At 40.4% G+C, this 16,065-nt stretch overlaps 2 protein-coding genes across 2 annotated transcripts in view; one reads left to right on the forward strand and one right to left on the reverse strand.

Annotated features, from left to right (window-relative positions):
- The window catches only part of LOC143136550 (stonustoxin subunit alpha-like), a 62,384-nt gene extending 61,372 nt beyond the window's left edge, over window positions 1-1,012 (forward strand). The window contains exon 4 of the mRNA XM_076297271.1: window positions 1-1,012. This exon is cut by the window's left edge and continues 1,778 nt beyond it. The gene's annotated coding sequence lies outside the window, so the exon portion shown is untranslated.
- Window positions 1,013-14,998: 13,986 nt separating this feature from the next.
- Window positions 14,999-16,065, reverse strand: part of LOC143136805 (uncharacterized) — a 76,558-nt gene continuing 75,491 nt past the window's right edge. The window contains exon 9 of the mRNA XM_076297483.1: window positions 14,999-15,771. Coding sequence (XP_076153598.1) covers window positions 15,212-15,771 — 560 coding nt within the window. The 3' untranslated portion in view covers window positions 14,999-15,211. The remainder of the gene's footprint in view (window positions 15,772-16,065) is intronic.

A 16,065-nucleotide genomic window follows, 5' to 3' on the forward strand; every position in this document is an offset into this window, starting at 1 on the left:
GTAGGTTACACTGATTCTACAACAGCTAAGGGGCGTTATTAGGCACGTGCAGGCTCATGGGTTTGTGACACATCATTTGAACACACCTCACACTTACACATCCAACCACCCTGAAAAGGTGGCACACTCACACACTTACACATCCAACCACCCTGAAAAGGTGGCACACTTACACATCCAACCACCCTGAAAAGGTGGCACACTGACACATGCACACATCCAACCACCCTGAAAAGGTGGCACACTTACACATCCAACTACCCTGAAAAGGTGGCACACTTACACACGTACACATCCAACTACCCTGAAAAGGTGGCACACTTACACATGCACACACCCTATTGTCTCACCAATGTAGTAGAGGTGTGACTCATATTTACTCACATTTACTCATATTTTCTTTTATTTACTCTGCTGACTTACTTAATCCTGCGTAAGAAACTTAAGTTTTAGGGGATTAGCCCCCACCTGCACAGCCATTCAGGATAACTGAATTGAACCGCTTGCACAAGAGTTGTAGAAGACAACTTTTATTTTTTGTTTTTTTAATGTTTTCTGTATATTTCGGTGTTAGCCAATTAGGGCATAGTAGTTTTGAAGGTTATATTTCGGTTTTAGCCAATCATAGGCCAAGAAGTTTTGAAGGTTTTCTTTATATTTCGGTGTTAGCCAATAGGGCCTAGTAGTTTTGTTGCAGGTATTCTTAGTGTTGTTGTTAAGTGTCAACCTCCATTAGTGCTTAATGACGCTATATAGTCCATTGATAGCATCCCTGGCTGTTAAAATAATGGTAATAATTTAGCTTGCTGCAAAGGATTGTGCTCATGATGCTTATAAAAAAACTTTTCTGCAATATATATTAAGATATACATATATACCTGTATACTTTGGTGCAATTCTTCCATCTACATAAAAAGCAGCCATAATGTTACAATATTGCACTTGATTCACATTTATTAAACATGTTTGAAACATCACAAACAAAATCAAATCAAATAAACCGTGAATATGAGCTACCTGGTGTGCGGATCTTATTCTTTTTGTGTTGATGAGAGATCAGAGATCGATCTTATTTGTGTACGAGCCTTTGAGATGATGAGCCTGGAGGATCGATCTTCTTAATGTCCCTTGAGTGAAAGAACATAAAACAATGTTTGACAAGGCATTAGGGCTGAACGATTTATTGCATTTGCGATAATATCGCGATATGATGAAACACGATTTTCAAACCGCAAAGGCTGCGATTTGTAATATGTGACGTCACCAAAACGCATTATACTTGCGCTTGCCGACGCGCCAATGACTCTTCTCACCGACCACTGAAGAAGCAAAAAACGTAAACAAGAGGACCAGCTAACAGTGTCAAGAAAGGTCTGAGCTACTTTGGTTAAAAATAAACCTCTTCATTACCTTTTGCTCGAACCTGCCATGTCCCTGGTTCTAGTTCATAATTCCCCTGTGCTGCTACTCTGGCTGGTAACTTCGTTCACTTGTCCAGCTGACGATTAAAACTCCACGACTGTTTAGGCTGCACAGCAGCCATTCAACTGTGCACTGGGGACTTTGTTTACTGGAGTACAGTGACAGTGGGGGCATTTGCGATATCCAAGGGGGTTGGCGGCACAAACATTTCATCTCACAGGTAATGAATTGATGCATAATGTTATCCGCAAGTAGTTGACACAGCTAACCACCAAAAACCCAGCTGTTCTAACATTAGCTTACCAGCTAAGGCTCTAGGCTACATACATGCTGCTAACTGCTGATAACTTTGCCTGTTTAAAGAGTTTTGTCTCCGCGATTGGCTTTGTTGTGATATGAACAAACTAGTTAATTTGCATGCATGCGTATTGCGCTGCGGTGTTGATGATGCTAACCTTTAGTTAACACCGAGCCGAACGGTCTTTCGGCCGCATTTATTTGCGCTACAACAATCTACAGTAGTTTGTTCCGATTCACGTGCAAGTAGCCTACAGAGGAGAGGAGCGGGTCTGTGTGTGTGCGTGTGTGTGTGTGTGTGTGTGTGTGCGCGCGCGCGTATATGGAGAGCACAGGACATAGTAGAGCGGCTACAGGAAAAATCGTGCAAATTATGATACAAGCGTGGAATTCGGCAGGTATGTGCTCAAGACCAATACAATCAAATCTACCTGATTGGCCACTTGAAATGGCGGCCATTTTCCAAGATGGCCGCCAAAAAAGACCCCAGAAATTGATTTATTGCTCAGAATTGACCAAAGATATTATGATACAAGCAAGAAATTAGGCATGTATGTGCTCAAGACCAATACAATAAAATCTGCCTGATTTGCCATTTTTAATGGCGGCCATTTTCCAAAATGGCCACCATGAAAAACTCTAAAAATTGATTTGTTGTACAGAATTGACAAAGGAAATTATGATACAGCCATGAAATTTGGCAGGTATGTGCTTAAGACCAACACAATACATTTTTTCCAAAATGGCCACCATGAAAAACTCTAAAAATTGATTTGTTGTACAGAATTGACAAAGGAAATTATGATACAGCCATGAAATTTGGCAAGTATGTGCTTAAGACGAAAACAATACATTCTAACTGATTTTCCAGTTTAAATGACGGCCATTTTCCAAGATGGCCGCCAAAAGACTGAAATTTAAGCCCAGAAGTGAGCAAGAAAATGATGATACAAGTATGTAATTTTGTGTGTTTGTGCTAAAGAGCAATATAATCAAATCCACCTCATTTGCAACTTGAAAATGTAATATGGCAGCCATTTTTAAAGATGGCCACCAAATAAGACACTAGAACTTCATTAATTGCATTTAATTTAGCAGATGTGGCCCAAATCAATGTTAACATTCACTACATTTCTGTTTCCTTCTATGATGAAGTCATTGGAAATTCAATCAAGCAAAAATCAAGCAAAAAGGCACATAACTGAGATTCAGTGTTTCACAAATGAACTATGTACAAAGACTACAAACCCTGGAAGGGCTAAATTAATCTTAGAAATCTCACTGAGGGACAACAGAAGAGAGCTTATGCAACAGCATCAGGACTGACAGAGTCTTGCACAATCAAGTTTGATAAGCAATGCATTAAGAGAGTGGAACAAGGGGATATTTTTTGCTAATGTTGTATAGCCATCTTTATCTGTCTTTGCAGGATTCGTATCGGGAGACTTTAATAGTTCTTTTGTATCCTGCTGACACAGACAGCACTTTGACCAGTCAGTGTGTGTTATACGTTCATTGTCCATTGTTAATCTAAAAAATCAGATTGAGGTATGATCTTTTGATCACCTTTTGAATCCATGCATGGAACAGTTATTTAAATTTCAATTGGTTTTGGGCTGATTGGCAAAATGTGATTCAGAATTTAGTGTAGATATTTTAACAGAAAAACGCACGTGTATAAAAATGCTATTTGTTTTTCAACAATGTAAGCGTGTTTTAACAAAGCTGTGCAAACACATACAGCAGGTGGAAAAGAAGAAAATGCCTTTGATGAGTGGTGTGGCAGTATATCAATATCAATTGCTGATTATTCTGACCATGTCACAAGTAAGATGTAATATTTCTTTACCCACCCTCACCTTGAGCATGGAAAAGGGCAATGTTGCTACAGTTAGTCAAACCAAACTTTTTTTTGACGTTGCGGCCAGTCAGGCCTTTAGAGTGGTTACACAGAACACTTATATGCTAGTGTGCCTCATATATAATATTCCTGTCTGTTCTTACTGCCCTACTTTGTAGCCTACTCTCCTACTACAAATTACACTGTATATGCCGTTTTACATTTGAGTATATGTACTGTACTGTATATCACTCTCGATATCCTTACAATATTTAGACCAAAACTATCTGAATTAAACCAGCCACTGAGGTTATTCGGAATTAATTTTAGCCACTTACAGCGACATTGGACCACTGCTGATTGATTCACTCTGGTCGCCTTGTTCTCTAACTCTGGGGTAATTGTGGGGACAGTCGCAGAGAGCAAAAATTATAGTGAGCGCCACATTATTATCATATTATTACTGTTAGTACCATTAGCACGTTATTAGTGTTTTTAAACGCCCATATCGAGAAAATCATAAATTACCGTTATTAGCATATTATTACCACAATGGTATCGCATCACGCACCACCCTCCATTGACATCAAGAATTGTCATTATTAGCATGTTATCACCATGTTATCAGTGTGTTATAAGGGGCTTATTTGTCGTTAATAGCTGTTACTGCTGTTATTTGCATGTAAAACCAAAAGCGACCTATGCGACCGGAAAGACGGAAGTCATTATTTGTCTATGGAGGGTCGGCAAATAAAGCGACCAAAGTGAATTCGCCGGGAGTGAACCAATCTGGGCGACCAGAGCGATTTAGCAATTAAAAGTCAGCTAATATGATGGTAATGAGCGGTTCGGCAAAAAAACAATTGGAATGCTCTTATCTTCGAATGTCCTAGGCTGACAAGCCAGAGCCGTGAACCAGCCGAAAACCATGAATTGCCATTATTAGCATATTAGTGTCATTGTATTATTAGCATGTCATAACCATTTTATTTGTTTGGGGGGGTGGGGGTGGCATCACGCAACACCCTCCATTGACATTAACAACTGGCATTATTAGCATGTTATCACCATGCTATTTGTGTGTCATAAGTGGCTTATTTGTCATTGTGGAACATTTTTAATATCTGTATCACTTCATCATTTATGGAAACATATTTAAGGAGAGAGAACAATTATTTACACCACATTTGCAATTTGCACATTTGAAATTTGCTTTGACAATTCTGTGCAATAAATCAATTTCTAGGGTCTTTTTTGCCATTTCAAGTGGCCAATCAGGTAAATTTCATTGTATTGCTCTTGAGCACATACATGTTGAGTTTCGTGCTTGTATCATAATTTGCTAGGTCAATTCTATGCAATAAATCAATTTCTGGAGTCTTTTTTGGCGGCCATCTTGGAAAATGGCCGCCATTTCAAGTGGCCAATCAGGTAGATTTGATTGTATTGGTCATAAGCACATACCTACCAAGTTTCATGCTTGTATCATAATTTGCACGATTCTTGCCAAATTGGCCTTGTAGCCGCTCTACTAACAAGGAGAAGTCGTGTCAGTGCCACTACATGTAGACCTATTTGTTAACTAACGAAAGAAGGTCATATAGAAACGAATCAGAATCATTAAATGTTTACAAGGCTGGAAGTTCAACAAATATAGGTCTACTAATGTGATTAAAATAGTTAAATAAAACATATTTCATTCATCAATCTTATTCAATGACCTAATGCCATCATAACATAGGCCTGGGCTCCAGGAAAGAACAGTTTATGTTTAACTTATCTAATTTTGTGTTGCTCATACTATAGAATAATATATTGCTTGTCTTTGTTGAATAAGACAGAAGATAAAGAGCTTAAAAATAATCGCATATCGCATCGCAATATTGGTGAGAAAAATCGCAATTAGATTTTTTTCCAAAATCGTTCACCCCTACAAGGCATATATATTTACTAAAATCAAACATGCACTGAATGACAATAGACTAGACCAGTGGTTCCCAAATATTTTTCCCCAGGGACCACCTTCTACATCCTGACTCAACTCGCATACCCCCACCATCTAAAAAGTAACACATTCTATTGACGCATTCCAGGTATCATGTTTAATTAGCCGCCCTACATGATAACAAATCAAAATATGTGTGGCAAGTGGGCATGGTTGTTAGGGGCTTTGAGCCCAGATATAATTGCTGACTATGCCACAATGGGACTTGCACCCAAAGATATAACTCACACATCAGTAACCTTAACCCAATTAGGCACTCAAGTTCGTGGACTGAATTGGAGATGTGGTTCCATAAAGGAAATCAAGCTTTTATTAACAATGAACAAACTTACGTTACACCAACACACATGGATGCGCATACACTGGAATGGGGGAAGGATAGGCAGGGCAAACACAAAATACAAATACTCTCAAAACGAGGCTGCAGACACTGAGGATCAGCAGCACTATGGAGGGCCTCCGTCAGTGGTGCAATGATATGAGATGTAAAATAAAAGAACACAGTAACACAATCAATTAAAAGGGGCCAAACGCTGTCACACTGGGTATCAGCAGCGCTACACAAATGGCCTCCTTCCAGTAGCAAACATAAAAAGATAACTGACAAATTCATAAACAAAAACGCTCAGTTGCGTCAAGCAGGATACTCAGACACTCAATGCATACACACCATCACAACATATTCATTCATTCATTCATAGTCATTCATTCATTCATTTGGACGCCGCACACACAAAGACGAATGACACAACACAGAACACAGTCCAATCCAGCTAGCAAGCGAATCACGCTAGCTGCAGACGTTGTTGTGGAATGTTGGTGAAACAGCGGTCGGCAAAGCAGCAGTATGTTCAGGTGTTAGTAGGACCAGCGTGATGGTTGCCGCGCCCTTGTGCCAACTGGCCATACCTGCTACACATAAAATACTTGATTAAAACTCCATGACTTCAGGGAGAAATAAAATCAGTGCCAGTGAAGGCAACATACCGTTCAAGCGAGGTCTTACTTCACGGGGCCCAGCGTGACTGGCGTAAATTCCTAAAACCCCAAAACATCTGTTTACAAAGCTAAAATGACATACTGAAAGTTTCCCTAGAATGTTGTGAAATGGGTAACGTACCACCGTAATCTATGATGCACGCTTGGCAGGTGGAAGTCCAACACAAGGGATTCTATTACAGTTTTTCTCAGTCGCTTTGGTGCTTTTCTCACATCACTATTAACATTTGCACAGCAGTTAGTGCATTTCTCAAAACAATTAGTGCAAACTGCAAAACCTAGTGGATGACCTGCAAAAGCACGTCACTTGCTCAAAATGGATAGTCCATTCCTCAAAAGCAAGTATTTATGTCAATGAAACTGTCAGTGTCATCAAAATGAGAAGTCTTGACACCATCGTTTATGAACAAGATAGTCAAATGGCTTTGTCATGTTTTCATTATGACAGTTCTCTCAGTGTTTTCCAATGCAAAAAAGGTCAGAACTCGGTGACACTACCTGAACATGCTCAAGACAGCACTATACAGTACTTGTACAGCCATTTGAAAACTACAGTAAAGTCACACATTACGGGAGTAAGTGAGTACAAGACACTGAGTACGTACATTTTTACCGTATGCTCTTTGCAATTCTACAGCATTGTGACAGAATTTGATAACTAGTTCAACAATTTTGTATGTAATGACTCAAGCAATGAAATTAAGACTATTAGTTTTATTGGGAACGACTATTCAGTATCCGTAAGTATAGTTCATTTTGACTGACATGACATAAGCAAATGATAATGTTAAAAAACAGCAGAGAATTGTATGAAAGCAACTGATACATGTCCAAAAGTATTTGCAATTTGTTCAGAGGAAAGAGAAATTGCTACTATGATGTGCACAAATGACTAAATGTTGTGGAGGTTGAACTAATAGTTATGAGAATTTTCATTCTGATCTGAAAAAAGTCAAATTCCTTGTTTGTGTACGCAAATCTGGCCAATAAAGCTGATTCTGCCCTTTTCATCTCGTGTACCCCCTAGTGGCAGCTCGCGTACAGTTTGGGAATCCCTGGACTAGACTAAACTTAAGAGACTCCTGAGAGGTGTTCCATCAACGTAGCTAATGAAGGCGGCGCTTAACAGAAATACTGTAGCCTGGCTTGAACTAGCGTAGACTTACACTTGAGTTAGCCTGGCTTGAACTAGCGTAGACTTACACTTGAGTTAGCCTGGCTTGAACTAGCGTAGACTTACACTTGAGTTAGCTGCATCTTGCCTTCTTTTATTCAAGTGAGGTTTAAGTCAGCTTCATCTCTGCTTGTGCACAAGGTAGAACAGTAGACCAAAATAGTACTAGATCGGCAAAAAGAGAATATGTTGTAAAAGTAAGGGAAAACTTGTAGGCTATAAGCTTTGCGTGGGAAGCGACCCTGAAAACAAGCAAGGACGACTGCTCTGACATACTGTCGTGCTACTTAATGCACCACCATATACAGATAATATGAGTAGCAAGACTCTTAGAACCACACTCATGTCAAGTTAATATTTCTTTAGTTTATTTTTCATACTCGACTCAGACCAGGGTCCCCCTGGGCACTTCGACCTGAATGTGGTATGAGCACTATAGCAGAATCCTCCATAGAAATGTATGGGGTTAGTTCATATGTATCCAGAGACTTTCTAATGAGGAGACAGCACTCAAAGAAATCCTCCATAGAAATGTATGGGGTTAGTTATGTATCCAGGGACTTTCTAATGAGGAGACACATCATTCAAATAATGCTCCATAGAAATGTATGAGGTTAGCCTCCACAGAAATGTAAGGGGCTAGTTCATAACACCAATAGAGCAGTTGTCTACACATATCCCTTCCGACCGCCGCCAAAAGCTGTCATGTGAAAACATTGTGCCAAACGCGTGATTACACTGGCGCAAGCTTTTGCACATACACACACACACACATACATACAAGTAGCACAAGCTTTTGCACACACACACACACACATACAAGTAGCGCAAGCTTTTGCACACACACACACACACACATACAAGTAGCGCAAGCTTTTGCACACATACACACACACATACAAGTAGCGCAAGCTTTTGCACACACACACACACACACACATACAAGTAGCGCAAGCTTTTGCACACATACACACACACATACAAGTAGCGCAAGCTTTTGCACACACACACACACACACACATACAAGTAGCGCAAGCTTTTGCACACACACACACATACACACACACACATACAAGTAGCACAAGCTTTTGCACACACACACACATACACACACACACATACAAGTAGCACAAGCTTTTGCACACACACACAGACACACACACACACACACACACACACACACATACAAGTAGCACAAGCTTTTGCACACACACACAGACACACACACACACACACACACATGCAAGTAGCACAAGCTTTTGCACACACACACACACAGACACATACAAGTAGCACAAGCTTTTGCACATACAGACACACACACACATACAAGTAGCACAAGCTTTTGCACATACAGACACACACACACACATACAAGTAGCACAAGCTTTTGCACATACAGCCACACACACACACACATACAAGTAGCGCAAGCTTTTGCACATACACACATACACACACACAAGTAGCGCAAGCTTTTGCACACACACACACACACATACACACACACACACATACAAGTAGCGCAAGCTTTTGCACACACACACACACACACACACACACACACACACACACACACACATACAAGTAGCACAAGCTTTTGCACACACACACACACACACACAAACACACACACAAGTAGCGCAAGCTTTTGCACACACACACACACACTTACACACATACAAGTAGCGCAAGCTTTTGCACACACACACACACACACACACACACAAGTAGCGCAAGCTTTTGCCACAGTGTGGATTGTTGTGATCTCGCAGCTGGAGCTGTAAATGAGGTCGGTGTCGTGAGCCTTGCACATGCTCAGTTCTGCCCATAATAACTGCCCAATAACGACCCGAAGCGAGCTACCAAGATGGCTAAATTCTAAACTCTCTGCCTCTCATTCTAAAACTCTTAATTCGTCTCATTCTAAAACTCTCTGCCTCTCATTCTAAACTCTCTCTCATTCTTAAACCCTTAATTATTCTCATTCTAAACTCTCTCATTCATAAACTCTTAATTATTCTCATTCTAAACTCTCTCTCATTCTTAAACTCTTAATTATTCTCATTCTAAAACTCTCTCTTCTTCTCATTCTAAACTCTCTTCCTCTCATTCTAAACTCCCTCTTCCGCTCATTCTTAAACTCTCTTCCTTTCATTCTAAAACTCTCTCATTCTAAACTCTCTTCCTCTCATTCTAAACTCTCTTCCTCTCATTCTAAACTCTCTTCCTCTCATTCTAAACTATCTTCCTCTCATTCTAAAACTCTCTTCCTTTCATTCTAAAACTCTCTTCCTCTCGTTCTAAAACTCTCTTCCTCTCATTCTAAAACTCTCTCTTCCTCTCATTCTAAACTATCTTCCTCTCATTCTAAACTCTCTCTTCCTCTCATTCTAAACTATCTTCCTCTCATTCTAAACTCTCTCTTCCTCTCATTCTAAACTATCTTCCTCTCATTCTAAACTCTCTCTTCCTCTCATTCTAAAACTCTCTTCCTCTCATTCTAAACTCTCTCTTCCTCTCATTCTAAACTATCTCCCTCTCATTCTAAAACTCTCTTCCTCTCATTCTAAAACTCTCTCTTCCTCTCAATCTAAAACTCTCTCTTCCTCTCATTCTAAAACTCTCTTCCTCTCATTCTAAAACTCTCTCTTCCTCTCATTCTAAAACTCTCTTCCTCTCATTCTAAAACTCTCTCTTCCTCTCATTCTAAAACTCTCTTCCTCTCACTCTAAAACTCTCTCTTCCTCTCATTCTAAAACTATCTCTTCTAAACTCTCTCTTCATCTCATTCTAAAACTCTCTCTTCTAAACTCTCTCTTCCTCTTTTCTCTGTCTGTGTGTGTGTGTCTGATATTAAATGTATTCCCCCTCCTGGTCACAGGTGCTGCAGCAAAGCTCTTTCCATGAGCAATGTTTTTAGGTGTGTGTGTCTATGATCACATACAGGTGTGTGTCTATGATCACATACAGGTGTGTGTGTCTATGATCATACAGGTGTGTGTGTGTCTATGATTACATACAGGTGTATGTCTAGTATAACATACAGGTGTGTGTCTATGATCACATACAGGTGTGTGTCTATGATCACATACAGGTGTGTGTCTATGATCACATACAGGTGTGTGTGTCTATGATCATACAGGTGTGTGTGTGTCTATGATTACATACAGGTGTATGTCTAGTATAACATACAGGTGTGTGTCTATGATCACATACAGGTGTATGTCTATGATCACATACAGGTGTGTGTCTATGATCACATACAGGTGTGTGTGTGTGTCTATGATCACATACAGGTGTATGTCTATGATCACATACAGGTGTGTGTCTATGATCACATACAGGTGCGTGTGTCTATGATCACATACAGGTGTGTGTCTATGATCACATACAGGTGTCTATGATCACATACAGGTGTGTGTCTATGATCACATACAGGTGTGTCTATGATCACATACAGGTGTGTGTCTATGATCACATGATACATGTGTTCAGAGCTAATTGTGGACTGTGGAAGGTTCCTAAAACTGTAAATTTTGGACTGTAGAAAACTTCCTAAAACTGCTAATTGTGGACCAGAGATGTAACGGTATGAAAATTTAACATGACGATTATAGTGACCAAAATTATTGCTGTTGTCGATATTAATCACAGTATTTTTCAAATGTTCTGAAAATGACAGTGAAAAATAGCCTAGTGTCTTGTCATAAGTGGTGTGGCTCCTTTAAGAGCAGAATAGCCTAGTGTCTTGTCATAAGTGGTGTGGCTCCTTTAAGAGCAGAAGGTTCCCTTTTTGCTACTCTGTGCGTGTGCAGGGGGAGAGAGAAAACGCATAAGCAAAGACTAATAGAAGTTAGATGGGCTGGCGACTGAGGTAAAGTTAGTGGTCACTAAATAAAGCTGCAACTCTTTTGATTGTAGCTGCATCTGCCTGGCCTACTAGGCTAACATAAGGGAGAGCCGGGACAATTTTAAGCACTTTTTAATTAAATGTAATTTACAAAAAGAAGTTAACATTTTGTTAGAGATGCACCGATATGGAATTTTAGGGCCGATAACGATAACCGATATTTATTGGTTTGTTGTGGCCGATACCGATACGATAACCGATAATATTACTCTTGAAAAAAAATTGTGAAAAGTGATTTGGGGAAAGCATTTAATAAGCATAATTTTATTGCAGTAATTTTACCTACCACCAAATGATGGACAGAACTCATAATAGTCCTCAATAGTACAACAGTCAACATAACAGTAGCCTAGCCCTACAGTATGTGTGGCTCCTTTAAGTGAACCTGACGTCAGTGAATTGCGAGTGAGTGGCTAGAGAGTATGAATCGTTTTCATTTAGGACTAAACACTCATAAACGGCTCAGCTGGGAATAAGCTACAGTATAGCGACCAAATCAGAGTTTGTGAGGGAAACTTAGGTTTAGTTTCAACTGCGGGTAACTGAATAAAGCTGCAACTCCTCAGACTGTATCTTATGTCCGTCCACTCTGTTGCGCACAACCTGCTGCAGCAGAAATGAAAGGGGTTAGCCCCGAAGGTTTTAATAACTTATTATGATGACCTGTCTGGAACTGAAGCAGGAATGGTTAGCATATTTCTAGGTAATAATACAAAACCCAAGCTAAAGTAATGCAAATATAATACTAAAACACAACTTAGAACTAGGCCTACTTATGTACTCGTCCCACTAACGAGTTTGTTTATTTGTTTCCCCCGACCAGCGCGGTAAAGTGCAAACACATCAGCACAAGAAGACTCTAGATAGGGCTGAGCTCCGCTCTGGTAAGGTTAAATGGCGGATAATACACGAGAGGATTTTGAGATGCACAGATTCCCAAATGAACGCATATCCACAGATTTTGTTAGAGTGGTGAAATACATTCACACCGCTGACATTATATTGAGGAAAAAGTATAGCCAACCAAGCTCAAGTAGCTCAGTGTAGCCAGACGGACCTTACGTAGGCCTAAATTAGGACTTTAAAAAATATCGGCGCAAATTATCGGCCATAATTCTGTTATCGGACCGATAATAATATTTTAATTTTTTCACTTATCGGCCAATAATATATCGGCCGCCGATATATCGTGCATCCCTACATTTTGTCACTAGCAACCTACATCTACCCTCTGTCAAATACAGCATATTCAGCTCTAAACAAAAAAGTTCAGGAATTATTTAAACAAAAGCAGAATGTGTGTAACGTTTCATTCGTTCCTCCTGGCCAGGCTAGAAGCAGGCATGGGAGACAAAGAAAAGCATAGGCTACAGTTTAAACTAGTCTACGTAAACTTCCGACAATTTCAATATTTTACAACATATCGTGAATGAATGGCCGTCACAAGTTGTCATTAGCTGTAGCCTAGTAGATGTCACAAGTTTTTATTAAAACAAACTTCCAAAATGCAGTTGGCAGCTGTGCATTCATATCAGAAGAGTGGTGAAACCGTTAAAACGCTCAAAAGTGTTATGCCACTTATCCTACTCTATATATTTGTTAGATTCAATGGAGAACCTTTCCTGTGAGAGTAGGCCTGCAAAATGCACCGCAGATCCACAAATCTAGCCAGGTTTATTTGTGTTAGCAATCATCCTGAAATAGGCTATGTGTAGCAGTGGCATCTGATTTCAAACATATTAAAGGTCCCCTGTGTAACGTTTTCAGTTGTTTGTTAACAAAATCAACATTTACCATACATAAATGTGGCCCCATTCATGTTTAATTACCGTACCACTACCAACAACTCGAAGCATACCTATTGGCTTAGAAAGCTGTGCGCCGTGTCGACTCGCCGTGTACGTGCGCCATGTTAAAATACCGGTGGCCAGCAAGGGACATAATGCGAAATACAGCTGTCTTTGGCATCTGCATGCATAGAAAAACATTAGCTTGGATTCATCTGCGGAATTTCCCTACATTCAGCAATGTAAGTTACGAGCCCATTTTCTACAAGTCACATGTCTTCCTAACATTCCGACATTGAAATTTAAATAAATAAAGAGAAAAATGACTTTGTTCGTGATCCGTCACCGGCTCAGTTGATCTCTAGTTTCTAGACCCAGAGACAGTTGACAACCTTACCTAACATAGTTTTGCTAGGACTAGTTGACTACACAAAGTTGCTGAACGTGTTATTTCAGGTTAGTTTGCAACAATATACAAGTTTAACCAAAGTCCTTAGCTGCAGTACTACTAGCTAGCGAACATAACTAACGTTAGCCCATTCACTTTCCATTTACTGTGCTAACGACAGCTAGCTAGCTAGCTCGGTCCAGAGAGTTTCATTGGCATCACACACAAGCACTGGCCATAAAATAGTACACAAAATGTTATTCATATGTTGTTATTGCTTATTCAAGCGTAACTCTCGCCAAAATGCATCCTAGGGTGTTTTTGTGAATGTACCCGAGTCAAACGCTATTTTTAAAGTACTAAGAAGGCTCGACACAACATGAAACTTTGATCAAAGTATCATCAGTGTCTCTATACATGAACTTGAGCATTGAGATTATTGTTAGTGTACACATAGTTTACTAAAAAGACAACTCACTCCTTGACTGGCATGATGGCGGCGAGCAGAAAACCCAAGTGAGTTGTTAAAAACCTTTCTTTTAGTAAACACTGTGTACACGGACAATGTTCTCAATGCTCGAGTTCATGCGTAGAGACACTGATGATACTTCGATCAAAGTTTCATGTTGTGTCGAGCCTTCTCAGTGTTTTAAAAATAGCGATTTTGACGCCATCATGTATCAAAAAATAGCTCCCATTCAAAACTCCATTTGACCCAAAAACGACAACACGGACAAGCTTAAAAGTGGCGCTTCAGACGTAATTATGCTTTTAAACGAAACTTTGACATTCACAAAAACACCCTAGGATGCATTTTGGCGAGAGTTACGCTTTCAGAGAGAAGTTTATGTTTCGACGTGCTAGGAGTACGGCTCCCGAGGTTGTAAACGAGGCAGTGCTTTAGAGGTTGGTTGCTATATAACTCCTAACCACTAGATGGGAGAATTTCTTACACAGGGGGGCTTTAAACCCACGTGGCATGCTGCACCTGTGCGCCCACTTTGGGAGACTCAGATGATGCTGGAAAGAAAGAATTCTACACATTGCGATAATTAAGATAATTAAAATCAAAACAGTAATTGTTATAGTCAAGAATTTTATCGTGGTTTACCGTTACACTGGTAACCGTACATCCCTATTGTGGACTGTAGAAAGGTTCTTAAAACTGTTGATCATGTCAAGGTGAACTTTATTTTATGCCGGAACATTCTGGTGATCAAGGTGCGTACGCACGTCATAAATCAGATGTAGATAAAGCAACAACATAAATCAGGTGTAAATAAAACATCAACAACAACAACATAAATCAGTGTAAAGAAAATAACAATACCAACACCAATCAGATGTAAATTGAACAGCAACAACGCAATGGAGCACATCGTCCCTCACACATGTTTCTGAAGATGGACTTTCAAATTGGTTGCCTTGGTGAAGCTCCTCCCACACCTGTGACAAGAGTACGGTCTCTCTCCTGAGTGAACACGCTCATGGACTTTCAGATCGGGCTTCCTGCTGAAGCTCTTGCCACACTGGGAGCAGGAGTATGGTCTCTCTCCTGTGTGAACTCGCTGATGGACAGTCAAATTGAACTTCTGGTTGAAGCTCTTTCCACACAAGGAGCAGACGTACGGCCTCTCCCCTGTGTGGATGCGCTTGTGTACAGTCAGCTTACTCGCAGACAGAAACCCCCTGCCACAGTAGGAGCAGGGGTATGGTCTCTCTCCTGTGTGAAAGCGCTGGTGGTGGGGGGCCGTCAGACCAAGTTTCGGCCTGAAGCTCCTGGGGGCAAACTGGGAGCGGGAGAACGGCCGTGCAACAGTCTCTCCTGGGAGAAGGCGCTCGTGGACAGTCAGTCGACTTGTAGATACAAAACTTCTGCCAGCGACAGAGCGGCTGGGTTCGTTCCCCGCCTCGTAGCCGTGGTTGGAGGAAGAGAAGGTGGCCCCTTTACCAGAAACACACACAAGGACACGACATCAGCAAAAGCATCTTTACCAGAAACACACAAAAGGACACGACATCAGAAAAAGCATCTTTACCAGAAACACACAAAAGGACACGACATCAGAAAAAGCATCTTTACCTTACACTAAAAAAAAAGAAAAACTCTGGATAGCCCAGGTTCCAATCGGCAACAAAAACAGCTGGTCCAGCCTGGACCATGAAACAAAAGAAACTGTTCCAGCCAATCACCGACGAGATGTGCGTTCATGTCAGTTTCAATTGCGAGCTAGCTCTC

The sequence above is a fragment of the Alosa pseudoharengus genome, unplaced genomic scaffold (assembly GCF_046254945.1).
Source record: "Alosa pseudoharengus isolate Yale_2024_CS ecotype anadromous, Long Island Sound unplaced genomic scaffold, YU_APseudo_1.1 YU_APseudo_1.1_scf_1, whole genome shotgun sequence".
NCBI classification, from domain to species: Eukaryota; Metazoa; Chordata; class Actinopteri; order Clupeiformes; family Clupeidae; genus Alosa; species Alosa pseudoharengus.